The sequence below is a fragment of the Bos grunniens genome, chromosome 21, assembly GCF_055505025.1.
Source record: "Bos grunniens cultivar Pamir isolate PY7600 chromosome 21, Bosgru_T2T1.0, whole genome shotgun sequence".
In the NCBI taxonomy this organism is placed as follows: domain Eukaryota; kingdom Metazoa; phylum Chordata; class Mammalia; order Artiodactyla; family Bovidae; genus Bos; species Bos grunniens.
In genome coordinates, this window is record NC_141185.1 from 38405075 (window position 1) to 38432688 (window position 27614).

General features: G+C 38.0%; 1 protein-coding gene across 11 annotated transcripts in view; it reads left to right on the forward strand.

Annotated features, from left to right (window-relative positions):
* The window catches only part of SCAPER (S-phase cyclin A associated protein in the ER), a 419038-nt gene that overhangs the window by 12841 nt on the left and 378583 nt on the right, over nucleotides 1-27614 (forward strand). For all 11 annotated transcript variants that reach the window (XM_086363974.1, XM_086363978.1, XM_086363979.1 and 8 more), the window contains exons 2-3: nucleotides 5631-5697; nucleotides 23276-23393. In XM_086363974.1, coding sequence (XP_086220100.1) covers nucleotides 5692-5697; nucleotides 23276-23393 — 124 coding nt within the window. In that variant the 5' untranslated portion in view covers nucleotides 5631-5691. The remainder of the gene's footprint in view (nucleotides 1-5630; nucleotides 5698-23275; nucleotides 23394-27614) is intronic.

The window sequence follows — 27614 nt, forward strand, 5'->3', positions numbered from 1 at the left end:
TTGCTGTATATCTACCGTACCACAGCCCTTAATAGTAAGGGCTAAATGGTTACTTACTGTAATAGTGGAGTTTTCCTTTAATAGATATTCTTACTTCTTGTTGTAGTCTTTTCTTTTCCACTTAGGGAAGACTTTATAACATGTCTTTTAGGATTGGTTTAGAGTTCATGGACTCTTTTACTTGTCTGAGAAGTTCTTTATCTCTCTTTCAGTTCTGACTCATAATTTTGCTGGGTAGAGAGTATCCTAGTTTTTCCCTTTCAGCATTTAGAATATTTCATGCCACTCCTGTCTGGCCTGCAGGCTTGCTACAGAAGCCTTATGGGTGTTCCCTTGTATATGACTCTGTTCTTCTCTTGTTGCTTTTAGAATTCTCTCTTTAAGTTTTGCCACTTTAATTGTGATATGTTTTGGTATGGGTCTGTTTGGGTTCATCTTGTTTGGGACCCTCTGTGCTTCCTGTATCTGATTATCTGTTTCCATCTTCGGGTTTGGAAAGTTTTAAGCCATAATTTTATCAAATACACTTTTGAATGTTTTCCTTCTCTCTTCTCCCTCTGGGACCCCTATAATGCAAATCTCAGTATGCTTGATGTTTTCTTAGATGTTGCTTAAACTGTTCTGATTAAAAAATTTTTTTCTTACTGTTGTGGTTGGGTGATTTCCATTTTTCTATCTTCCAGATAACTTGTGAAATCTTCTGTATTACCTAGTCTGCTCTTAACTTCCTTCTAGTTTTTTTTTTTTATTTCATTTATTGCATTCTTCAGATCTAACTGGTTCTTTTTTGTTTTCTAGTTCCTTGTTAAAACCCTCTCTGTGTTCATCTGTTCTTTCCCCTAATTTGGTTAGCATTCTTATTCCTGTTTTGATCTCTTTTCCTGATAAATTGTTTATATTTTTTTGTTTTTTTCTTTTTCTTTCACTTGAAATAAATTCCTCTGTCTTCTCATTTTGATCAGCTTTCTCTGTCTCTGTAAACTTAGGTGAAACTGTTAACTATGATGATCTTAAAGGGGTATCCTTTTGTGGGTGTGTCCTTATGCAGTCTGTGTGAGCCTACTGGCTTTGGTGGGAGAGCTGGATCTGAAGTGAGCACAAGTCACATCTTACCCCAGATTTGCTGGCAGCTGTCACTGTGGTGGGAGGTGGGGCTGTAGAAGGAAGAGCAAGAGTCAGAACCAGGTGTGAGCTAGGACTTTGGTGCTCAGTAGAGAACACACCAAGGTGCTGGAGCAGAAGCCTTAAGGGTGGGTCCAAACTGCTTCCATTCCCTCTTAGTGTATGTTCTCTCCTCTCACAGCATTGGCATCATTCCTCAGAAGGGAGCTACACTGGAGCAAGAGGGGCAGGAGCAGCCCACTCAGTGTGGGTTGGGGCATGCGCCGGGACTGTCTTGGCACATCAGAGTCCACACTACTCTGCATCTGCTGCCTCTAGGAGTGCTAGTAATAGCTGCTGCTAAGTCGCTTCAGTCGTGTCTAACTCTGTGTGACCCCATAGATGGCAGCCCACCAGGCTCCCCCGTCTGTGGGATTCTCCAGGCAAGAACACTGGAGTGGGTTGCCATTTCCTTCTCCAATGTATGAAAGTGAAAAGTGAAAGTGAAGTCGCTCAGTCGTGTCCCACTCTTCACGGCCCCATGGACTGTAGCCTACCAGGCTCCTCCGTCCATGGGATTTTCCAGGCGAGAGTACTGGAGTGGGGTGCCATTGCTTTCTCCTGCCCTTGCCTTATTCATATGCAGAGCTGGGTCTGAGTCGGCACCATCCCTTCACCTGTGCCCTTCCCCTTGACAGTGTCGACCTTCACCCTAGTGGGGAGCTGTGTGGTGGACAAGATGGGCCAGGATGTGCACTGGGGTGGTTGTGGAAAGCAACTAGAGTCACAGGCAGTCTCAGTCTGCTTCCTCTGCCTTGTTTTGGGAGCAAGGAAGCAAGTGTATGCCTGCCCTTAATGAGTGGAATTCAAGTTTCTCACAGTTCCCCTGCCAATCCCTCTGGTCTGCACACCAGCGAAGATTTGTCTTTCTGGTCTCAGACTTTAGGCCTGGGGTGCCCACTATATGGTTCAAACCCTTCTCTTTCCAAAGAGGGTCTCCAAACCCAAGTAATTCCCCTACTTCTGTGTCCCCTCCTTCAGGTGTGGGTTCCCACCTGATCACTTCTCTTTGCTTTCCTCCTTGACTGTGTGGATCTTTCTTTATAGCGTTTGTTATGTAAGAGTCTTTCCACCAGGCTCCACATTGCTGCTTGTCTATTTCCAATCTGTTTTCTAGTGCATATGCATCATATAATATTAATACATAAATTTGTGTCTCCCTTAAAAAGTTGTTGGTATCTAGCTAGCTGTCTTTATTGGAAAGTTCACTAATTGATTCTGGAATGACCAAAAGAAAAAGAGGTCAAAGGAGTTAATTCTGCTTAATCAACAAGCCAGCCTACTTCCTTCTTTTCCTTAAAAACCTTTGTTCAGTGCCTAGCATTTTAAACATACCATCTTAAATAGAGGAAAAGGAAGATCACTGAAATGCTGATCTTGTCTTTCAAGATTCTAAAATGTAATAGGATGAGGAGAAAATTGTCATCCAAAGGAAATGGAGAAAAGATATAACACCAGTTGAGCATCTTTTATGTGCTGGTCTTTATGTCTTATTTAAAAAACCATTTGGTGACTTGTTATGTAACCGATACTGTGTTAACTAGTAGAAACTCTAGTGTGCTACCATTTAACTGTAAAGTAGATACTATTCTCTTTACTCAAAAGAAAACTGAAGTTCTGAGGGATTCATGACTTGTGCAAAAGGTTATGTAATTAGTAGCTATAATAATTTGCTAAATTGAGATTCAGTCCCATATTATTGTGCTGTCTTTCTCACTGTGTCGTGATGATTTCAGTAGAAGTATTTCTCATCTAATCCTCCTAACAATCTTATAAATTAAGGATAGCCTTCATTTTTTCCCTCCCTAAACTGTGTGTCCTTTGATCACTTTTACTGAGGTATAGTTTACAAAAAGTATGCCCACTTTTTTAAAGTGGGCAGTTCAGTGAGTAAGAACACAGTTATACATAGTCATGAACCGCTGCCGCAATCCATCTTCCCAGAAAGTTTCCTTGAACTTCTTTCCAGTCCTTCCCCTCCAACTAAGGTAACTTTTGATATTTCCACCTGGGATTAGTTTTGCATGTTCTAAAACTTGATTTAAATGGAATAATTCAGAATGTATTCTTTTGCATCCAGCTTCTTTTTCCAAGCAGACTGTCTGAGATATCTATTTTATTGTATATTCATTCCTTTGTATTGCTCTCTGTTCTACTGTATAGATGTACTAAGATTGGATTATCTTTTCTTTTGATATATGGGTTGTTTCCAGTTTGGAAACCTGGAAAGGCTCTTTGAATATTTGTAAATAGGTCTTTGTGTGGAAAAAATTCTCTTGGGTAAGCAATCTAGCCTTCATTTTTATGGGTTAGAATACTGATATTTGAAGAGTTTGAATAACTTCTCATAGTCACACGACCAGTGATTTGGTTGACTCCAGTGCTTGTATACACTTTTTCTACTGTATCACACTTGTCCCTACTTTTCAGAAGTGATGATTACAGGTCAAGTAGTCTGAGAATTCAGATGACAGTGTCTGTCAGCTGGGGATATCAAAATGGGCTTCATGAAGATGACTTTTTTGAGTTGATGAATTGGTAGGCTTTGAGTATGTATAGGGTGAGAAGAGAGGAACATTTTGAGCAAAGATTCTTTAACATGGGTTTCATTTGTTAGTAAACAAGTATTTAATGAATGCCTCTCAGAAACCAGACACGGTTCTGTATTCGGAGGCTATAGCAGTAACCCAAAACCAAAGATCATCATGCAGCTAACTTTCTTGCGGGGAGAGATGGACAGTACACCAAGTAAGTTTAAGTAATGAATGCTCTCGAGAAGAAGTGGGATAGGGAGTGCCAGTAGTGGGAGTCAGGATAAACAGATTGCAATTTTAAAAAAGAGTGCTTTCGTAGGCCTCACTGAGAAAGTTACACGTGGGCAAAGATGGAGTCAGTCTTGAGCATTCCAGATGCGGACTTTAAAGTGTAAAGCCCTGAGGCAGGAGTGTTTCTGGCATGTTGGGGAACTTAAAGAGGCCGTATCGCTGAGCTGGAAAGAACATCACAGAAGAGAGGAGCAGGAGATGTGGTCAGAGATGTATGAGGAGCTAGGAAGTTTAGAGTGTGGGGACTTGGACCACTGTGGAGACTTGACTTTTACTTTGCATGAGACGTAGAGGCATTGGTGAGTTGTTAACAGAGGTGATGTATTTTTGAAAATGTAACATTTTTATTGAGATATAATCCATATACCAACAAATCACCCAGTTAAAAAGTGTTTATTAGTATATTCACAGAGCTGTGCAGTCATCACCATGTTGAATTTTAGGACATTTTCATCATCCCCAAAAGAAATGCTGTACTCATTAGCAGTAACTCCCATTTTCCTCTAACTCTGTAGCCCTAGGCAAGCAATAATCTGTTTTTCTGATTCTATGAATTTTCCCATTTTGGACATTACATATAAGTGGCGTTATGTAATGTGTGGTCTTTTATGAGCGGCTTCTTTCATTTGTCATCTTGTTTTCAGGGTTCATTTATGTTGTAGCATGTACAAGCACTTTATTCTTTTTTTAATGGCTGAATAAGATTTCCTTGAATGGATATAGCACATTTTATTTATCCATCAATTTTTGGACATTTGGGTTGTGTCCACTTTTTGGCTATTAGGAATAACGTTGCTATGAATACTTGTATGTAAGTTTTTGTTTGAACATATGTTTTCAATTGACGTGCTGCATTTAAAAGGGAGTGAATTCACTTGGTGAAGATAAGTGACCAAGGCCCTTGTCCCAGAAAGTTGGGTTCCAATTGCTGCTTATTTTTCTTTGTTCAGAAGCTTTTCTTACATGATTAAGCCACTGTTTCTTGCAATTTCTCTGTCCTCTTGTTTTTTTTTCTTTTTTTTTCTTTTTTAAAATGTAGTTTCCTAGCTTTGTATTTCTTTGAATGAAGATTTGACCACCATTAAATAGGTTCCCTGAAAAGTAGGATCTGTTCTGTGTAGATCCTTAGGTAATCTATAATTAAAATAGTCTGATCAAACCTCAGTTGTTGAAAGTTCCTAAGGAGAGGTTACACAGTGTTTTATATTATTGAGTTGGAATTCATTAGTGGGTCATAATTCAGTGAAAACAGTATTTAAATAATGAAACAGAGCAGGAAATATTAGAGTGCATCTCTTACAATAGAGGTAAATGTTACTTCATGAAACTTTGTTTCAATATAAAGTATATATTTATAGATTATAGTAAAAAATGTTTGAAGCCTCCAGATTAAGATATCAGAGACTGTTTATATAATTAATACTTTTTCTCTTCCATTTAATTATTTTTGGAGAGCATTTAGGTATTGTTCAGCATAAAACATGCTATAGTATAACCAAATGAAATATAAAGGAGTAATGTTTTTGTTGTTGAATATAATAAGAAACTTAATGGGAATGAAATTTTTATCTTTTTATAAACAAATATGATTTTATGACAGTGTTATGGCTAATAGTATGTACTATATATTTTTTTTTATTATAGGAATCATACTCCATGGGTTTGTGTGGTAAATGAGCTTCTTGGCATAGAAAGGAATTAAAAAATGATGGTAAGTGATCAATTTACCTTAAGCATTAACCTTAGTTTTTTTAGCCTCCTTCTACCTCCTTTCCTTCCTTCCGTTTTTCATTCATCATCCTTTTTGATGTAATATTTGTTACCTACAAGATACTCTATGGAACACGTGTTATAAAGTACAGCAGTTAAGGTAATGAACAGTGAGTGTACTGTTCAACCCTAAAGCCATAGACGCTCACTCTTAACATTTGTATGACCTAGGGCAAGAATACAGATGGAAGTTAGCTTTTCTCTTCATGTCTTAATCTTAAAAAGTTATAAATTAGTTTATGTCAGCAGCTTGACCTACTTTCCTACCCAGGGCTCAGCCAGCTCTTAAAGGAGAAATGCTGTCTCTGGGGTTGGCAGGGTGGATGTTGGGCCAGGATGGTCTCTGAATCTCAGATGGGCACTAATGTGGTGAAACTCCCCAGAAACCCTGGGCAGATGAGTTCACCTTCCCCATATTCTACTTTTTAAACTCAAGATTTACAGGCAGTTTTAAGTATCTACTCAAACTATCTCACTCAGACCCAGGAGGAGGAGGAAATACGGTTTATGGGATAATCCAGGTGCCTAGAGACTTCTTTGGGAAATGGGGGGTAGCCATTTAAAGTAAATGTTAGATTTAAAATTAGATTTTAAATAAAAATTTTAAATATTTAAATATTAAGTAAAAATTAGATATTTTTATCTTGGTTTCCTAGCATAGAGGCTGTGCTTTGACTTCTTCCTTCTCTTCCTTATTGTTTGCTTTTAGGGTGGGGAGGCCTCAGTTCAGTGTGTGAATCCCTCTCTATTAATTCCTGTATAGTTACTTGCTATCTTTTTGTTTTGACATTTTTGATGTTTTGATATTTTGATAGGTGTAATCTTCTAAAGTGTAGGATTTAGGGCAGGAGCCTCCTCTTTTGGGTGTAAATGTAGGATTATAACTACTTATATTTTTCTTTCCTATTTCATCCTGACCCATTCCACACTCCAGTTTCTTTTATATCTTAAAGATGTAAATAATAGGTTCTGAGTTTAAAATTTTTAAATTCTGTCATTTGAGATCATTTTTCTTCTGCCTTTCATATTCTGAGAATTTCTTACAGTGAGGGCCATTCAGTCCTAAGCTCTGTTTTTGTTTGTCTATATCTTTTTTCCTGCCCTGATTTTCAAAGATGGTGTTGCTGAATGTAGAAGCCTAGATTAAGAAAATTTTCTCTCAGTATTCTGAAAAAATGTATTCCACTGTTTCAGCCTCTTTTTAGTCTTTCACAAAGTTATGTGATTTATGTATGTATGGCTGTGCTGGGTCTTCATTGCTGCACGGGCTTTCCTCTGGTTGTGGGAAGTGGGGGCTACTCTCTAGTTGCGGTGTGAGGCCTCTCGTCGCAGTGGCTTCTCTTGCTGTGGAGCTCAGGCTCCAGGATGCATGGACTTCTGTAGCTGTGGCACCGGGGCTTAGTTGCTCCACAGCATGTGGGATTTCCCTGGATCAGGGATCGAGCCCACGTCTCCTGCATTGGCAGGCGGGTTCTTTACCACTGTGCCACCAGGGAAGCCTCTCTTTTTGATTTTTTGATATTTCTTCTTCTTTTTGATATGTTTTGTTTTAATATTATATGCAATGTTTCATGCTTGCTAAGTGGATTTAGTCGTGTCCTACTCTGCGATCCTATGGACTGCATGCTGCCAGGCTCCTCTGTCAATGAAATTTTTCCAGGCAAGAATGCTAGAATGGATTGCCATGCAGGGATTGAACCTGCGTCTCATTATGTTTCCTGGGTTAGCAGGTGGGTTCTTTTCAATACAATGTTTATGTGGTTCAGAATGCAAACTCTTTTTTTTCTTAATATATACATTTTATTGAAGTATAGTTGACTTACAGTGTTTCAGGTACACAGCAAGGTGATTCTGTTATATATATACACATATTATATTTCAAATTATTTTCGATTGTAGGTTATTGTAAGATGTTGGCTCTAATTCCCTTTACTATATAGTAAACCTTTGTTGTGTATCTATTTTTTAAATTAGATGTCTAGCATTCTGTTCATACAAACAGGTAGAATCAAATTGTTACAAATTTTTTAGCTAGGCAAAAAGTCATAGGTTTTCTAAAATATATAATTACACATAGTATTTATGTATTTATGTGTAAAGGCTTTTCTGCTGTGCTTGATAAAGGCTTGAGAAAGAACATTAAAAAAAGAAAGAAATTGGAAAACATAAACTAAATGAAATGGGAGCACTGAATATGAAAGAAAAAATGAAACAAACTAGATAAAAGTAAAAGATCATCATATAGTCCAGTTTTTAAATATGGTTGCTCATTAGAAACACATCTCGAGCTTTGTAGAAAAAAAGCAATACCTGGGCATTTGTATTTTTCAAAAAATTCCAAGATAATTCTGGTACATATCTTGATTTTAAAAAGTGATTCGAAGTTTTTCTATTAAATGGTAGCTTTAGTGATACAGAATTCTGTTATTTTCTGTTGACTGATCATGATACAATGCTAGTACGTGAGTAATAGTTATATAATCACAATAGTAAAACCTTTTTTAAAAACAATTTTCACAATCAATAGCCAGACAAAAAAATAAAAGATAATTATATTTGTAAGTTACAATGGAAACATGATTGACCTAACAATATAAAATATTTACATACAATTTGAGGGGTTAAGTAGAGTGATGTGGTTAAATGGAAGTGCCCAGCCAGTCTAGGTCACTTGTCCATTCTTCTGGCATTTAATCTATTTACATTTAAGGTAATTATCCATATGTATGATCGTATTACCACTCTTAATTGTCTTTTTAGGTTTATTTTGTGTAGGTCTTTTCCTTCTCTTGTGTTTCCTGCCTGAAGAAGGAAGTTTATGGCTAGAGAGGTTCCTTTAGCGTTTGTTGTAAAGCTGATTTGGTGGTGCTATTCATAACTTAAAAGTTAGCTATTCATAACTTTTGTTTGTCTGGAAAGCTTTTGATTTCTTCATCAGTCTGAACAGAGTCTTGCTGGGTGAAGTATTCTTGGTTGTAGGTTCTTCCCTTTCATCACTTTAAATATATTGTGCCAATCCCTTCTGGCTTGTAGAATTTCTCTTGAGAAATCAGCTGATAACCTGATGGGAGTTCCCTTGTATGTTATTTGTCATTTTTCCCTTTTTGCTTTTAATATTTTATCTTTGTCTTTAATTTTTGTCAGTTTGATTACTGTATGTCTTGGTGTGTTCCTCCTTGGGTTTATCCTGCCTGGGACTCTGCGCTTCCTGGACTTGGATGACTATTTCCTTTCCCATGTTACGGAATTTTTCAGCTATTATATTTTCAAATATTTTCTCAGGTCCTTTCTCCCTCTCTTCTCCTTCTGGGACCCCTATAATGTGAATATTGGTGTGTTTAATGTTGTCTCAGAGGTCTCTTAGGCTGTCTTCGTTTTTTTTCATTCTTTTGTCTATATTCTGTTCTGCGGCACTGATTTCCACCATTCTGTCCTCAGGTCACTTGTCCGTTCTTCTGGCTCAGTTGTTCTGCTGTTAATTCCTTAGTCTAGTGTGTGGTTCATATCTGGTTGTTTGTTAGTTCTTCTAGGTCTTTGGTAAATATTTCTTACATCTCCATTCTGTTTCTGATATCCTTGATCATCTTCACTATAATTATTCTAAATTCTTTTTCTAGAAGGTTGCCTATCTCCACTTCATTTGATTGTTTTTCTGGGGTTTTATCTTATCTCTTCATCCGGGACATAACTCTGCTTTTTCATCCTGATTAACTTCCTATAATGTAGTTTTTGTTCTAGCTGCTGTGGGATTGTGGTTCTTCTTGTGTCTTCTCGCTGCCCTCTGGTGGATGAGGCTAAGAGCTTGTGTAAGCTTCCTGACGGGAAGGTGATGTTTCTGTTGTGCAGTCACCAAGTTGCATCTGACTCTTTTCAACCCCATGGACTGAATCACACTAGGCTTCCCTGTCCCTCACCTTCTCCCAGAGTTTGCCCAAGTTCATGTCCATTGAATTGGTGATACCACCCAACCATCTCATTCTCTTGTCACCCCCTTCTTTTCCTGCCCTCAATCTTTCCCAGCATCAAGGTCTTTTCCAGTGAGTCAGCTCTTCACATCAGATGGCCAAAGTATTGGAGCTAGAGCTTCAGCTTCAGCATCAGTGCTAATGAGTATTTAGGGTTGATTTCCTTTAATATTGACTGGTTTGATTGCCTTGCAGTCCAAGAGACTCTCAAGAGTCTTATTCAGCACCACAGTTCAAAAGTATCAATTCTTCCGCACTCTGCCCTCTTTATGGTCCAGCTCTCACATCTGTATATGTTTACTGGAAAGACCATAGCCTTGACTATACAGATCTTTGTTGGCAAAGTGATGTCTTTGCTTTTTAATATACTGTCTGGGTTTGTCAAGGCTTTTCTTGCAAGGAGCAGTTGTCTTCTGATTTCATGGCTACAGTCACCATCCACAGTGATTTTCGAGCCCAAGAAGAAGAAATCTGCCACTGCTTCCACTTTTCCCCCTTCTATTTGCCATGAAGTGAGGGGACCGGATGCCATGATCTTAGTTTTTTTAATATTGAGTTTTAAGCTAGCTTTTTCACTCTTTTTCTACTTTCATCAAGAGGCTCTTTAGTTCCTCTCTGCTTTCTGCCATTAAAGTGGTATCATTTGCATATCTGAGATTGTTTATATTTCTCCTGGAAATCTTGATTCCAGCTTGTAACTTATGTAGCCTGGCATTTCGTATGATGAGCTCTGCATATAAGTTAGATAAACAGGGTGACAATAAACAGCCTTGTTGTATTCCTTTCTCAATTTTCAACCTGTCAGTTGTTCTATGTAAGGTTCTAACTGTTGCTTCTTGACCGGCATACAGGTTTCTCAGAAGACAGGTCTGGTATTCCCACCTCTCTAAGAGTTTTCCACAGTTTGTTATGATCCATACAGTCAAAGCCTTTAGAATAGTCAGTGAAACAGACAGAGGTAGATATTTTTCTGGAATTTCCTTGCTTTCTCTATGATCCAGTGATTGTTGACAATTTGATTTCTGGTTCCTCTGCCTTTTCTAATCCAGCTTGAAGATCTGGAAGTTTTCAGTTTCACATAATGCTGAAGCCTCGCTTGAAGGATTTTGAGCATAATCTTACTAGCATGGGAGATGAATGTAATTGTCTGGTAGTTTGAACATTCTTTAGTACTGCCCTTCTTGAGAATTGCGATGAAGATTGACCTTTTCCTGTCTTGTGGCCACTGCTGGATTTTCCAAATTTGCTGACATATTGAGTGCAGTCCTTTAATAGCATCATCTTATAGGATTTTAAACAGCTCTGCTGAAATTCCATCACCTCCACTAGCTTTATTGACAGCATTGCTTCCTAAGGCCCACTTGACTTCACACTCCAGGATGTCTATTTCTGGGTGAGTGAGCCCACCATTGTGGTTATCTGGTCATTAAGACCTTTTTTGTACAGTTCTTCTGGGTGTTCTTGCCATCTCTTTTGATCTCTTCCATTTCTGTTAGGTCTTTACCATTTCTGTCCTTTATTGTGCCCATCTTTGTATGAAATATTCCCTTGATATCTCTAATTTTCTTGAAGAGATTTCTAGTCTTTCCCATTCTATCATTTTCCTCTATTTATTTGCATTGTTCACTTAAGAAGACTTTGTTCTCTCTCCTTGCTATTCTCTGGAACTCTGCATTCAGTGGGGGTATATATTTCCCTTTCTCCTTTGCCTTTTGATTCTCTTCTTTTCTCAGCTGTACTGTAAGGGCTCCTCAGACAGCCATCTTGCCTTCTTGGATCTCCTTTTCTTTGGTCACCTTCTCCTGTGCAGTGCTATGCATCTCCATCCATAGTTCTTCAGGCACTCTGTGTCTCAAATCTAACCCCTTTAATCTCTTGTCACTTCCACTGTATAATCATAAGGGATTTGATTTAGGTCATACCTGAATGGCCTAGTGATTTTCCCTACTTTCTTCACTTTAAGTCTGAATTTTGCAATAAGGAGTTCATGATCTGAGCCATAGCTAGCCCCAGGTCTTGATTTTGCTGACTGTATAGAGCTTCTCCATCTTTGGCTGCATAGAATATAATCAGTCTGAGTTTTTGGTATTGACCGTTTGGTGGTGTCCATGTGGGGAGTCATTTCTTGTATTGTAAGAGGGTGTTTGCTCTGACCAGTGTCTTCTCTTGGCATAACTGTGTTAGCCTTTGCCCTTCTTCCTTTTGTACTCCAAGGCCAAACTTGCCTGTTACTCCAGGTATCTCTCAACTTCCTACTTTAGCATTCCAATCCCCTCTGATGAAAAGGACATCTTTTTTTTGGTGTTAGTTCTAAAAGGTCTTGTAGGTCTTCATAGAACCACATGGTACCCCAATAAAAACTGAACTATTAGAAAAGACGTAGGCAGTAAATGCTGGGGAGGAAGCCAATAAATGTATGTTGTAGAGTGGCAGAACATGCTAAACAGAAGAGAAAATCTTATATAAATGCCCTGAATTAGGGGGGAGCTTGGTGGTCATAGGGAACTGATTAAATGTCAGTGGAGCTGGAGCGTGGCAGACAGGAAGAGTAATGGAGGATGAGGCTCGAGAGGTAAACAGAGGCTGGTTTGTGCTTTTGGATGATGCCAGGTTTCTTAAGCTGTTGTATATCAGTTTAACTTTCTGTCAGCAGTGCAAGCAGTTGCCCAGCTCCTTGCCATCACATGGTATTGTCATTGATTTAAAAATGTTTTAATATTTTCAGTGCTTACTTTTGAGTACCTTTTCATATGATAGTTGGTTATTTATATGTCTTTTGGGAATGCCTATTCAATTTTCATTTTCTTGTTGGGTTATCTTTTTTTTTCTAATTGATTTAAGGAGTTCTTTATTCTGGGTATAAGACCTTTGTTACTTTTACACATATATCTTCTTTGTGGCTTGCTTTTTCATTCTTTTAATGATGTCTTTTTGATATAAGAATGTGTTCTTAATTCCAGTGAAGTTCAATTAATCATTTTTTTCCTGTATGATTAGTGCTTTTTTGTATCCCGATTAAGACTTTTTTCTATACCTGAAGATCATGAAAATATTATCCTTTATTATCATTATTTTTAGGACCTTTTATTTTCCTTTCATTTCAGATTTAAGAAAGGTTGCAAGAGGAGTACAGATAATTCTCTGATATTCTTTCACTAACTTTCAGTTCAGTTCAGTTGCTCAGTCGTGTCCGACTCTTTGCGACCCCATGAATCGCAGCACACCAGGCCTCCCTGTCCATCACCATCTCCTGGAGTTCACTCAAACTCACGTCCATCGAGTCAGTGATGCCATCCAGCCATCTCATCCTCTGTCGTCCCCTTCTCCTCCTGCCCCCAATCCCTCCCAGAATCAGAGTCTTTTCCAATGAGTCAACTCTTCACATGAGGTGGCCAGAGTACTGGAGTTTCAGCTTCAGCATCATTCCCTCCAAAGAAATCCCAGGGCTGATTTCCTTCAGAATGGACTGGTTGATCTCCTTGCAGTCCAAGGGACTCTCACTAACTTTACCAGTTGCTAATTTTGTCTCTTTTCCTTTCTCATATTCTCTCTTTTATTTTATATGTGTGTGTGTATATAAACATACATACATACACACACATATAAAATCACATATAGGGAATTCCCTGGTGGTCCCGTGGTTAGGACTCTGTGCTTCCACTATAAGGGGTCTGGGTTCCATCCCTGCTTGGGCAACTAGGATCCCACATGCGCATGGTATGGCCAAAAAGAAAAATGATGTATAAAGACAAAGACACATACATACATAGCTACACACATGTACATTTATTTGTAGACACATCCTTGCATCAGGCAGATCACCTGGAGAAGGGAATGGCTTCCCACTCTAGTACTCTTGTCTGGAGAATTCCATGGATAGAGGAGCTTGACGGGCTACAGCCTGTGGGGTTGCAAAGAGTCAGACACAACTGAGCGACTGACTCTTTCACTTTTTCATAAATACATGCATATTACTCTTCCATGAACCACTTAAGAATATTTTGATCTTGAGGAGACAGCAGTGAGCGGTGGTGTGAAGAGATCTTAGTTCCCTGCCCAGGAATTGAACCTGGGTAGCCTAGGTGAACTCAATGGACATACGAATTTGAGCAAACTCTGGGAGATAATGAAGGACAGGGAAGCCTAGCATGCTGTGATACATGGGGTCATAGAGAGTCAGATACGACTTAGCAACTGAACAATAACAGCACCTGGGTGAAAACCAGGAATCCTATCTACTAGACTGCCCGTAGGGCTAGCGGCTAGAAGCAAAGTTGCTCTGGCTCTTGCGCCCATTGAAAAATGAATTTCTCAAGAAGGTAAAAGCTATAAAAATAGGTGCAGAGTTTATTATTAGAGACATAGCACAACAAATGGGAGGGCACACAGAAACAATGTCTTTTAGATAGAAGCAAGGCAGAGGCACACACCCAGAGAGAAAGGGTGTGGCTGTCCTGCCTGTGAGGAGCTCACCGAGGGGTGAGTCAAATCGCTTATCCAGGGCAGTTCTTTCAGGTCTGTTTTGAAGAATGTCACTTGATTTGGGTCATATTTTCTTCTTATAGACTCTGATTTTGTGTTTTTGGCAGAATATCACATGAATGGTGTTGTATCCTTCTCAGTATATCACATCAGGAAGCATATGATGTCAGTTTGTCCTGCTATTGGTCATGTGGACTCTGATCACTTGGTTAATATAGGGTATTGTCAGGTTTTTCTCTTTGAAGTTTGCTTTGTCTTTTGAAAGTAGTATGTTATTTGTTGAGAGAGACTTTGAGGCTGTGTAAATATCCTGCAACTCATCAAACCATCTACCCACTAGTTTTAGCATTCACTGATGATAATAATTATTAGTTATCTACATGCCTATCTATCTGCCTGTCTTTCAGGCTTCTTGGATTTTTTATTTTATTTAATATTACATTCTACTACTACCATTTATTTTGATGCTCGCATTGTCCTTGACTTAGCTGGTGGAAGTTCCTTCACACTGGCTCTTATATCTTTTCATTTGCTTCTATTATTCTTTGAGTCCTTCTGTACTTTCTAGTCTAACAGGCTATTCTAGATTCACCTTATAATTTCCCTCTCATTCCTTTTCTCACCTTATTACAAGGACTAGGAATTTCAGTATCATGATGATGGAAGTGGTGATTGTAGGCATCCTGTCTCTTTCAAGATTGTATCATTTAATATGATATTTGCTGAAGTTTGTGAAGAATGTTTATCATAGATGGGTATCCAGGTTTATCACATGCTTTTTTCATCTGTTGAAAAGAATATTAAACTCTTCTCCTTTATTTAGTTAATATGATGAATTGAATTCATTGATTAAAAAATGTTAAACCAGCCTTGCTTCCTGAAATAAAATCAACTTGGTTCTGATGTTTTCACTGGATTTAGTTTGCAGATGTGTGTGTGTGTATGGAGGTATATGTAATGTAAAAGTTCACATTGTTACTTTTGAAGGTGTTTGAACTGTTTATTTACTTTTCTTGTCCTCTTAGGTTCTAATATTCAGGGTCATGAGTCACTCTGTGACTTGAGATTTGATCCTTCATTTTTCCCTCTGGAAGAATTTAGTATAATTTCTCCTTCAGTGATTAAGGGAATTCACCAGTGAAACCCATTTAACCCTGGATTTTCTTTTATGGAATTTCTTCAGTAAATATTTCTTCAGTATTTAAAAATTTTAAATTTCTTTAGTAAATACTCAGATTTTTCCATTTCCTTTTATGCCAAAGAAAGAAAGAAAGATAGCACTAAGTCGTGTCCAACTCTTGAGATCCCACAAACTGCAGCCCGCCAGACTCCTCTGTCCATGGGAATCTCCAGGCAAGAATACTGGAGTGGGTTGCCATTTCCTTCTCCAGGGGATCTTCCCAACCCAGGAATTGAACCCAGATCTCCCGCATTGCAGGCAGGTGCTTTACTGACTAAGCTACTCAGGAAGCCCCAAGAATTTATGCCAAGATTTGGTTAAATTGTGTTTTTCAAGGAATTTGTGCATTTCATAAAAATTTTCAAATTCATATTTTGTTTATAACATCCTTTTATCTTTCTGATGTCTAGAGGCTCTAGAATCTTAGTGATGTTCTTTTGTTCTTGGTATTGATAATTTTTGCCTTCTTTCTTCTCTTTGCTTCATCAGTCTTGCTAAGAGGTATATATGCATTTCTTGGTAAACATTCTAAACACTTGCTTTCTTAGGTAATATACTGTAAGAGTCAAACTTAGAAACTTTACCTCGAGACTGATGTGTATGCTTTTTATTGAAACATTTAGTATTTGAACAAGCCTCTGTAAAATCTCTTTATGGCACTAGGTGGCACACTGTGACTTTGGATGGAAATACGTACATTTTGTTTAAATCTCTTGGAAGGAAAGGACCTATATGAAAATACTGTTTGAAATAGACATCTGGAATATTATGGAGTATCTCGGACTCATTTATTGCATTTCAAACCCTAATGCTTAAATTAAAAAGTTTAAAATTACATTAAGTTACACTGAGATTTTTTTTTTATAAGAATCAGTTCAGTTCAGTTCAGTCCAGTCGCTCAGTCGTGTCTGACTCTTTGTGACCCCATGAATCGCAGCACGCCAGGCCTCCCTGTCCATCACCAACTCCCGGAGTTCACTCAGACTCACGTCCATCGAGTCAGTGATGCCATCCAGCCATCTCATCCTCTGTCGTCCCCTTCTCCTCCTGCTCCCAATCCCTCCCAGCATCAGAGTCTTTTCCAATGAGTCAATTCTTCGCATGAGGTGGCCAAAGTACTGGAGTTTCAGCTTCAGCATCAGTCCTTCCAAAGAACACCCAGGACTGATCTGATCTCCTTTAGAATGGACTGGTTGGATCTCCTTGCAGTCCAAGGGACTCTCAAGAGTCTTCTCCAAAACCACAGTTAAAAATAGAATTACTAAAATTGATCAAAATATATGAGTTTTTACTGAAAACAGTTCACTCAGCTTATGTTGCAGAAGGCAGCTGTCTTTTAAGCTGAAAAATGGTTTTCAATCATGTGTTGTAGTAAGATGAGTTTTATAATGTTTTTCTATATAAAGTATTGGAGTTAAGAATGATGACAGTCCTGAACTGGTGGTTCTTCTTTGAATGTGTGTATGTGTACTAAGTATAAAAAAACTAACCTCATAATTTGTAGTAGAACTGAAATGTTTATAGAATAAGAAAATACTAGATTTCAAGTTTTCTGGTACTACAACATTGCTATCTTGTGGTCATTTTAGTTCTGAGAAACTCACTGTTTTATGAAGACTCTTGAGTTATAAAGAACATGATAGTGAATTTTATGATCTGATATATATCTATGCGTATTTCCCTATACAGTTTTCTTTGATTGCATAAGAGAATTATCTGAAAAAGAGATGAAAAGTAGGTGACCTACTGACATAGAGTCATCTGGCCTGAAAAGAATACTGATACTTCTTGGTTAAAACAATGCTTAGATAATCTAAATGATAAATGCCAACCTAAGTTATATAAAGCTAATAATCATTGGGAGATGTCTTTAAGCAAAAGGAAGTGATTTTATGATATTACATTGATTGGAAAATATGGGAATAGAAAAGCGATGATTCAAGTGTTTTGCACAGAATGGAGCTGGAACATTGTTCACAAACTAATGAGTTTCAGTGAAAGCTTATAAGTCATATAAGTAGATGTCATATGTATATCCAGGGTAAGGTCAGAGTAGTGAAGAAATGTAGATACAGGTGTTTATTTTAAAAATATCAAAAGTTATTCTTGAGAGGAAAATTTGGGTTAACTTTATAGTACAGTATTAGAGTGGAAGAGAACAGTCTTTGTTTTCCTAATAGTTTGAGGAAACTATTGAAACTAGTTGTTTCATTTATGTATTCTGAAATTCAATTCCTGTTACTCACAGATTTGTCTTTGATTATTCCCTTTTTCCCTATATATGCAGTTTCACTTTCTGTGGATCATCCCCATCAGCATAAAAATACGCTGGCACTCATTTAAAAAACCTTCTCTGTTCATTTCTGCTTTCTTCTTTCTTGGTTCACCTTTATTACAATACTCAAAGTTTTTTTTTTTTAAATACTTACTGTTTCCATGTTCTTATTCAACATTCTCTTGAACTCTCAAGTCAAGATTTTGACCCTACTATTCTACCGAATAGATAGTAATAAGTGACTGATTTATTTATTATAGATTATTTATTTTTTCACTGTCTGGACAATGCAGAGCTGCCCATCTTATTGTGCTGTTGCTTCTTTAAAGGTGAACTTTCCCCCCCTCTTCTGTATGCTTTAAAATTTTTCCCTTTGTTTCAGGTTATCATCAGTTTTTCTGTGGTCAGTCTCAGCATGGTTTTCTTTGTATTTGTATTTGTCTTGCTTGGAGTTTGTAGAGCTCCTGAAATAATTGAGCTTATATCTCTTGTCAGCTTTATACTGTCGAAAGCATTAGTGGAACAGTTGGTGAAATTTAAATAATTATTGTAATTTAGATAATTTGGATCAGTGATAATTTTCTGATTTGATAGTCATAATATAGTTATATGGGGGAGTATCTTTTAGATATATGAAATACACATTGAAGTACTTAAGGGCAAAAGGTATCATGGTTACAGCTTATTCTCAAATGTAGATTGTTTATTATAGAAGTTGCTTGTGAGCCCCTGCCCTAGCATATAGTGACTTTTCTTCTCTCAAAGGCATTTCTGTCGTTCAGTTGCTCAATTGTGTCCGACTCTCTGCAACCCAATGGACTGAAGCACACCAGGCTTCCCTGTCCTTCACCATCTCCTAGAGCTTGCTCAAACTCATGTCCATTGAGTCGGTGATGCCATCCAGCCATCTCATCCTCTGTCGTCCCCTTCTCCTCTTGCCTTTGATCTTTCCCAGTCTCAGGGTCTTTTCCAACAAGTTGGCTCTTAGCATCAGGTGACCAAAATATTAGAATTCAGCTTCAGCATCACACCTTCCAATGAATATTCAGGGTTGATTTCCTTTAGGATTGACTGGTTTGATCTCCCTGCAGTCCAAGGGACTCTCAAGAGTCTTTTCCAACATCACAATTCAGAAGCATCAATTCTTTGATGCTCAGCCTTCTTTCGGGTCCAAATCTTTACATCCATACATAACTACTGGAAAAGCAGTAGCTTTGACTATATGGACTTTTGTTGGCAAAGTAATGTCTCTGCTTTTTAACATGCTGTCTAGGTTGTCATAGCTTGTCTTCCAAGGAGCAAGCATCTTTTAATTTCCTGGCTTCAGTCACTGTCCCCAGTGATTTTGGAGCCCAAGAAAATAAAGTCTGTCACTGTTTCCCTTGTTTCCCCATCTAGTTGCCATGAAGTGATGGGACCAGATACCATGATCTTAGTTTTTTGAATGTTGAGTTTTAAGCCAGCTTTTTCACTGTCCTCTTTCACCTTCATCAAGAGGAGCTTTTGTTCCTCTTGGTTTCTGCCATAATGGTGGTGTTATCTGCATATCTGAGGTCGTTGATATTTCTTCTGGCAGCCTTAATTCCAGCTTGTGCTTCATCCAGCCTGGTATTTTGCATGTTGTACTCTGCATGTAAGTTAAATAAGCAGGGTGACAGTATAAACCTTGACATACTCCTTTCCCAATTTTCAAAGTCATACTTCTCATTAATAAGTTCCTTTGTTTAAGAACCATTTGTTGCATTTCTTTCACATATTTCCCAAATAAGCAAGCAATTAAAATCAACCAGTAGATGAGGAGAACCCAAAACATAAAGAGTAATGTAAGTATGTAATGTAACCACACTGAAAGGGTGAAGATGAGAAGAACCAATTTAAGTAATTAAGGAAAATAACAATTAAATGAAGGAAACAACTAATTTAAGTAATTAAGGAAAACACAAAATCCAGTACTTTGGATCCTGTAAGGCTAAAGATAAACCTGCATAGAAATATAATCTTGCTAATAAATGAGTTTCTCACAGAGATATGGGTTAGCAGTTATGAAACTTTTTTTTATTATTATTTTTTGACTGCACAGCGAAGCTCGTGGCATCTTAGTTCCCTGACCAGGGATTAAACCCAGGCTTTTGACAGTGAAGGGTATTCCCTGGTATCTCAATTGGTAAAAAAAAATCGGCCTGCAGTGCAGGAGACCTGGGTTCAATCCCTGGGTCGGGAATATCCTCTAGAGAAGTAAACGGCTACCCACTCCAGTGTTCTGGCCTGGAAAATCCCATGGACAGAGCAGCATGACAGGCTACAGTCCATGAGTTTGCAAGAGTTAGACACAACTTAGTGACAAAAACCACCCACCTCAGCAGTGAAAGCACAGAATCCTTACCACTGGACTGGACTGCCAGGGAATCCCCCCGCTTCTGCCTTTTTCTGAAACTACATATATATATATATATATATATATATATAAGAATTGAACAGATAAGTAAATATATTTTAGATGATAAGAGCTGGTTTCTTACTAATGGAGAAATAAATTACAAATAAGGAAGGGGGAAGGCTAAAATGAACTTGTGGTGTAGGATTGAAGTGAGAGGTTCAATATCTTTGAGTTTCAACGTCTCTATACAGATAAATACAGAAATACAGATGTGTATATTGTGCATTAATGTGCGTATATATAGTTCCTGTTATCTGTCCTGAGTCTGTGGGTTGAACAGGTGGTTTTTCTGCCTGGGGGTGCCTGGGGTGCTGGGATGCCGCAGTCATCTGGGGGCTTGACTGGGCTGGAATGTCCAGGATGGCTCAGTGGATGTTGCCTGTCAGCTGGGTGTTCAGCTGGGGCTGTCAGCCAGAGTGCCACCCTTATGTGGCATCTCTTCTGGTAACTTTGGCTTCTCATAGCTTGATGACTGGATTTCTAGAGTGAATATCCCAAGAGGGAGCATTCCAAGAGACCCAGGTGGAGACTGTGAAGCTTCTTATGACCTATTTTCAGAAATTAGCTGTGTCACTTCTACCTCATTTTATAGGTCAAAAAAGCGGGTCACAGAGCCAGGTTATAGGGGAGGGGATTATACAAAGATAGGAACATCAGGAGGACTAGTTTATTGAGGGGAAGTGGGGCATCTCTGGAGACTAGATACCATACTGATTAATCCATATGTTATCTTTTGCTCTTATGGGTTTGGTTCTCTAATTTGGACTGTTAATTCTTTGAAGACAAGTATAACAGACTGGTTCCAAATAGGAAAAGGGGTACGTCAAGGCTGTATATTGTCACCCTGTTTATTTAACCTATATGCAGAGTGCATCATGAGAAATGCTGGACTGGAAGAAACACAAGCTGGGATCAAGATTGCCGGGAGAAATATCAATAACCTCAGATATGCAGATGACACTGCCCTTATGGCAGAAAGTGAAGAGGAACTAAAATGCCTCTTGATGAAAGTGAAAGTGGAGAGTGAAAAAGTTGGCTTAAAGCTCAACATTCAGAAAACGAAGATCATGGCATCTGGTCCCATCACTTCATGGGAAATAGATGGGGAAACAGTGGAAACAGCGTCAGACTTTATTTTTCTGGGCTTCAAAATCACTGCAGATGGTGACTGTAGCCATGAAATTAAAAGACACTTACTCCTTGGAAGGAAAGTTATGACCAACCTAGATAGCATATTCAAAAGCAGAGACATTACTTTGCCAACAAAGGTTCGTCTAGTCAAGACTATGGTTTTTCCTGTGGTCATGTATGGATGTGAGAGTTGGACTGTGAAGAAGGCTGAGCGCCGAAGAATTGATGCTTTTAAACTGTGGTGTTGGAGAAGACTCTTGAGAGTCCCTTGGACTGCAAGGAGGTCCAACCAGTCCATTCTGAAGGAGATCAGCCCTGGGATTTCTTTGGAAGGAATGATGCTAAAGCTGAAACTCCAGTACTTTGGCCACCTCATGCGAAGAGTTGACTCATTGGAAAAGACTCTGATGCTGGGAGGGATTGGGGGCAGGAGGAGAAGGGGATGACAGAGGATGAGATGGCTGGATGGCATCACGGACTCGATGGACGTGAGTCTGAGTGAACTCCGGGAGTTGGTATGGACAGGGAGGCCTGGTGTGCTGCGATTCATGGGGTCGCAAAGAGTCGGACATGACTGAGCGACTGATGTGATCTGATCTGATCTGATACTACCATATGGGCTTCCCTGGTAGTTCCCCTGGTAAAGAATCCACCTGCGGTGTAGGAGACCCCGGTTTGATTCCTGGGTTGGCACGATCCCCTGGAGAAGGAAAGAGCAACCCACTCCAGTATTCTTGTCTGGAGAATCCCTATGAACAGAGAAGCCTGGCAGGCTACAGTCCATGGGGTTGCAAAGAGTAGGACATGACAGAGAGACTAAGCACAGCACAGCATCAATTCAGTTCAGTTCATTTGCTCAGTCGTGTCCGACTCTTTGCGACCCGTGGACTGCAGCACGCCAGGCCTCCCTGTCCATCACCAACTCCCAGAGTTTACTCAAACTCATGTCCATTGTGTCAGTGATGCCATCCACCCATCTCGCCCTCTGTTATCATACTACCATATGTTTTTGTACTCTTCTCAGTGTCTTATACAGTGCTTTGCACGTAGTAATTGTCCAGTAAATGTGTTGTTGCCTAAGGATTCCAAGGATGCTAAGAGTTTATATTGGCAAGAACCAGAAGAGAGGATGAACACACCATTAATGTTGGACTAGGATTTTGGGCTGGACCCAGTAGGGAACTCTCTTCAGAAGGCAGTAGATTGCCCACATGGAGTTAGGGTTGGGCAAGGTGGCTGCATCCTTATGCTCATAGGCATGCTCTAGAGCTCTTTTATTTTCATAGATTCTTGGCTTAGAAAAGTGGACTATTTTGGTATGGTGTTCATTTGTGGGAAGGTAATTTGATTTTGGGACTTGCTAATAGGACTGGGCTTCCATTTGCCCAGGGTCTTGGTGCGGCTGAACCTGTAGGCTAGTGTTGCTTTCAGCTGTTTAGGACTAGAGAAAGCAAGAACACACACACACACACACACACACACACACACACAACATTGAGTGCAGGAGGGCAGAGTTTTAAATTTTGCAACTAAATTTGTAAGTTTATAAGAATTATTGTTTAGATTCTCAATAACTTAGAGATAAAATTATGCAGTGGAAATTTACAACTGAGTGAAGATTTAGTTTAGCATTATCCATAGGGAAAAAAAAGACATCTTGAAAAAACATTTTATGTTGTGGAGAGCTTTCAAAGGAAATATGTAGCATGTTTGTAAAAACTATGTCTTAACCTGTTGATACATAATGAGGAGTGGTGCTGAAATGGATACACAGCAGTGTTTATGCTCCTTAGGACACTTTTTTAAATCTTAGGTTGAATTTATTCTTAAAACGATTTATTTTTAAAGTTGTAAAATTCAGTCTTGTAAGATTTTAGAACTGAAAAAGATGTGTGCCTTACTCTTATTTCTGTTTAAGCACCTTTCTGATCCCAAATTAGTTTTAACTGTTTTCTTTCTGAGAAAAGAAGAGTAATGATGAATTTGTTTGCCAACTGTATTTTGTATGTTGACCAACAGACTAATGCATGTTCTCTTATCTGTGCACAGGCTTCATTCCAGCGCTCCAACAGTCATGACAAAGTAAGGAGAATAGTTGCAGAGGAGGGTCGCACAGCAAGAAACCTAATAGCTTGGAGTGTTCCACTGGAAAGCAAAGATGATGATGGTATGTACTTTAAAAAGTTTCATTTTTGTTGTGAATTAGAAGATATATTTAGTCTTTAACAGTAGGCAGACTGAAAACTGTTTACAGTTAGAAGTCGTGGGCAATTAGTATGTATGAAATCAGAAATAATTTTTAACTGCTTTTTAAATCTTACCTAATATGCAAATGTAAATGACATAGTTTCAGATTCATACAGGGACGAAATTGGGTGTGTGGTTATGACTGGCAGATGGGTTTTCTTTAAAAATATTCATTTATTTATTTGGCTGTGCCAGGTCTTAGGTATGGCACACAGGATCTTAATTGCATCACGAGAGGTGTTGCAGCGCTGAGCTCCAGAGCATGTGGACTCAGTAATTGTGGCACGTGGGCTTGGTTGCTCTGCAGCATATGGGATCTTGTAAGGCTTCTCAGACTAGGGATGGAACCTGCATCCTCTGCATTGCAAGGTGGATTCTTCACCACTGCACCACCAGCAAAGTCCAGCAGATTAGTTTTTTTAAAAGTTATAGGAGATTTAGATTTTTTTCTTTTATTAAATCCTTCTTATAATATAGGTTTAAAAAACTCTTTGTATTTACCGTGATTAGATACAATTTGATGTAATGGTTTAGAAAATAAAACGCATTTCTTTTACTTCTCATTATTATTTGAACTAGAAAAAGTGTCTTCTCTCTTCAGTCTGTGGAGTTCAATGTCTAGCAGTGTCAGCTTCGCCTAGATCCTGGAGATCTAGAGGATTGAATAGGGAATGCAGGAAGCAGGATGTTGGAGTATGCCAAAGTAGACCTCACTTTGAAATTTCCTGAAGGCTTGTAGGGTAGGTAGTACTGCAGCCTTGGATTTGTATGATTTTTTTTTTCTTGGTTAGATTAGCTATGTATTTTAGGAGGGAAACTCCGGGAGATGGTGAAGGACAGAGAAACCTGGAGTGCTGTAGTCTGTGGGGTTGCAAAGAGTCAGACACAACTGAGCGACTGAACAACAACAACAACTACAAAAATTACGTTGTGTTCTTTTCATTGCATCATAGGAGCACATGATGTTGGTTTATCTTGTTGCTAGTGATGTCAGCTTTAGTCACTTGGTTAAGGTTTTGCCCAAGTTTCTCTAGTGTTAAGTAACAAATTATTTCTTTTGTAGTTAGTAATTTGTGGTAAGATAGTTTTAGAATATGTAAATACCCTGTTTCTCTTGAGATAGTCTACCCACTGCTTTTAGCTTCCTTTGATAATTCTAAATTTAATAAGTTGCTGCTCTGGTGGTTACAAAGTGGTGATATGCTAGTCCCATTGTTCCTTTACTGTTTGCTGGTTAACATTCTAGTGTAAGGAAGAGCTTTCCTTATCCCTCTTTGTATCTAGAAAGCATTTTTATGTATTTTACAAAGCTTTTATAGACTCATGGTTTCTTAGTTAATGAATTATAATCCATCACTCTTGTTTTGAGGGTTAAATTTTTTCTAGATTTGTCTAGTTGAAGATCTGTTAAGCTGGCTCATTTCTACTTGCCATATTCTTACTCTCTGAGAATATCCTTACACAGTGGGATGTTTCAAGCTATACAGGAATTCACCTAAGTTTATATTATTTATTTTATGTTTGCATTTTTTACACTTTGCTGCTGCTGCTGCTGCTAAGTCGCTTCAGTCGTGTCTGACTCTGTGTGACCCCACAGACGGCAGCCCACCAGGCTCCCCCATCCCTGGGATTCTCCAGGCAAGAACACTGGAGTGGGTTGCCATTTCCTTCTCCAATGCATGAAAGTGAAAAGTGAAAGTGAAGTCGCTAAGTCGTGTCCGACTCTTCGCGACTCCATGGACTGCAGCCCACCAGGCTCCTCTGTCCATGGGATTTTCCAGGCAAGAATACTGGAGTTTACTTAAATTTTAAAACTTAAATTTTCTTTAAAATCTTATTTTTAAATTTATTTTTATCTTTTTACATTTGTAACTTTGATCCATTTGCAGTTTATTCGTATATATATATGGATCTAATTTTATCTTTTTCAATATGGATAACAATTTGTCCCAGGATCACTTACTATAAAGTCTGTCTTTGCTCTAGTTACTTGAGATGCCACCTTTATTGTAGATTGAATTTTCACGTGTACTTATATTTTTTTCTACTAGTTTATCTAATTCATGTGTGAGTGCCACATTATTTTAATTATATAGGCATTATGGTATTTTAAAATATCTGCTTGGACCAGTCCTTCCTTAGTAGCTTCTCATTGTCAGTCTTCCTAGATATTTTTAGAGAGTGGTTATTTTGAATCACAAAAACTATTAAATAGAAGGGAAGTTAAATTTTTCTTTTTAAATTTAGCTCTGTACTAGCTAAAATCTTCCTATGGAGATTACTATTACTTCATTTCTTTGATTGAAAAATATGGCAATGTTATATTTAGTACAAAAGTAGCATGAAACCTAAAAATATGTTATGGTTGCTCTGTGTTATAATTTTATTAAGTTTTATTTTCTCAAAGTAATCTGAAGGTGATATTATTAAAATTGCTTCTACTCAAAAAAATAAAAGGAAAGAGAATATAATAATGAATCATATATCAGTATATCTGCTGCTACTGCTAAGTCACTTCAGTCGTGTCCGACTCTGTACGACCCCACAGACGGCAGCCCACCAGGCTCCCCCGTCCCTGGGATTCTCCAGGCAAGAACACTGGAGTGGGTTGCCATTTCCTTCTCCAGTGCATGAAAGTGAAAAGTGAAAGTGAAGTCGCTCAGTTATGTCCAACTCTTAGCAACCCCATGGATCGCAGCCTTCCAGGCTCCTCCGTCCATGGGATTTTCCAGGCAAGAGTACTGGAGTGGAGTGCCATTGCCTTCTCCAATCAGTATATCTATGTATATCCTAATACTGCATGTAAGTATATAAAATATTGGCCAGTACAGTCTTAAAGCTTCATATATGCTTACTGCAAAATAACGAAAATAAGAGCATAGAGAACTAGAACTTTCTGAATATCTATAATAATGACAAGGGAAGAATGTTAATATCATAATTTTTAAAAAAGGGTTATTTTATGTTGTTAAAATGTTGCCACTTACAGCATAATCTTTATTTTTGCTTTTTAAAAAAATAGCTCATTCTTTTATGGCTATATGCAGATATTTCTGAGGCTAATAATTCAGTTTTTAAAAGTTTTCTTCTGTTCTTTGTTTTATTCCTGTTTCCTTTGGTACTTGTTTTAAGCTGATTATTCTAATGGATATTCTAAAAAGCCTTCTGGTACATTCTTCTCTATGATGAAAGGATAAATAAACAGCTGTGTAGGGGAGTAAAGAGTTCTTTGCCTCTTTAGAGGTAGAGGCAAAGAACCCTGGGAGAACAGTGAGACAGGTCCACTGATGTGCAGATAAAGTGTTAGTAGGTGTTATGGCTCACTTCATTCTTACTGTTTCAGCTGTCCTGGTTCAAAATTATTTTGCAGAAAGGAAAGTTATTCTGTTGTACATTACAGAATTTTACTCCTGTTTTGGAATAACTCTCAAGAATAGAATGATTATAAAACAGTAGTGTCTTTCTTAAAAAGAGCAAGTGAGAAAGCTCTGTCTAACTGCAGAAATACAAAAGAACCAAGAATCTCCCTTTTCAAAATGAAACTATATTTCATAAATCAGATAAAACAGAAAATACTGAGTTTTTATTTTCTACTTAATTTATTTTTAAATGAAACAAAGATGAATATTTTTAATGATAAAAGGTACAATCCACAAAGAAGATAGATGTCATAAACCAGCAGAAACAAGATACATAAAGCAAATATCAAAAGAAATATAAGGGAAAAGATAAATATATATATAATCATAGTGAGACATATTAACATTTCTCTGAGAATATTTTATCAAATACAAAAAAATAAGAATAGGAGCATCTTAAATGATCTCATTAATACTTTATAATAGATTTCTATTTGTATTAATTTATATTAATCTTATATCCTCTACAAATATCTTTAAAATTTAGTATCTCATTCATTGTAGTTAGATGTCCATAGAACATTTAGAAAAACTGACCAAAAGGTAAATATTACTAAATTTCAAAAAGTAGAATTCTTTTTTTGTGTGTGATTCAGTTATACACATATATTATTTCTGAAATTATTTTCCATTATAAGTTATAAGATATAGAATATAGTTCCCCGTGAAAGTGAAAGTCTCTGAGTCATGTCCAACTCTTCGCAACCCCATGGACTGTAGTC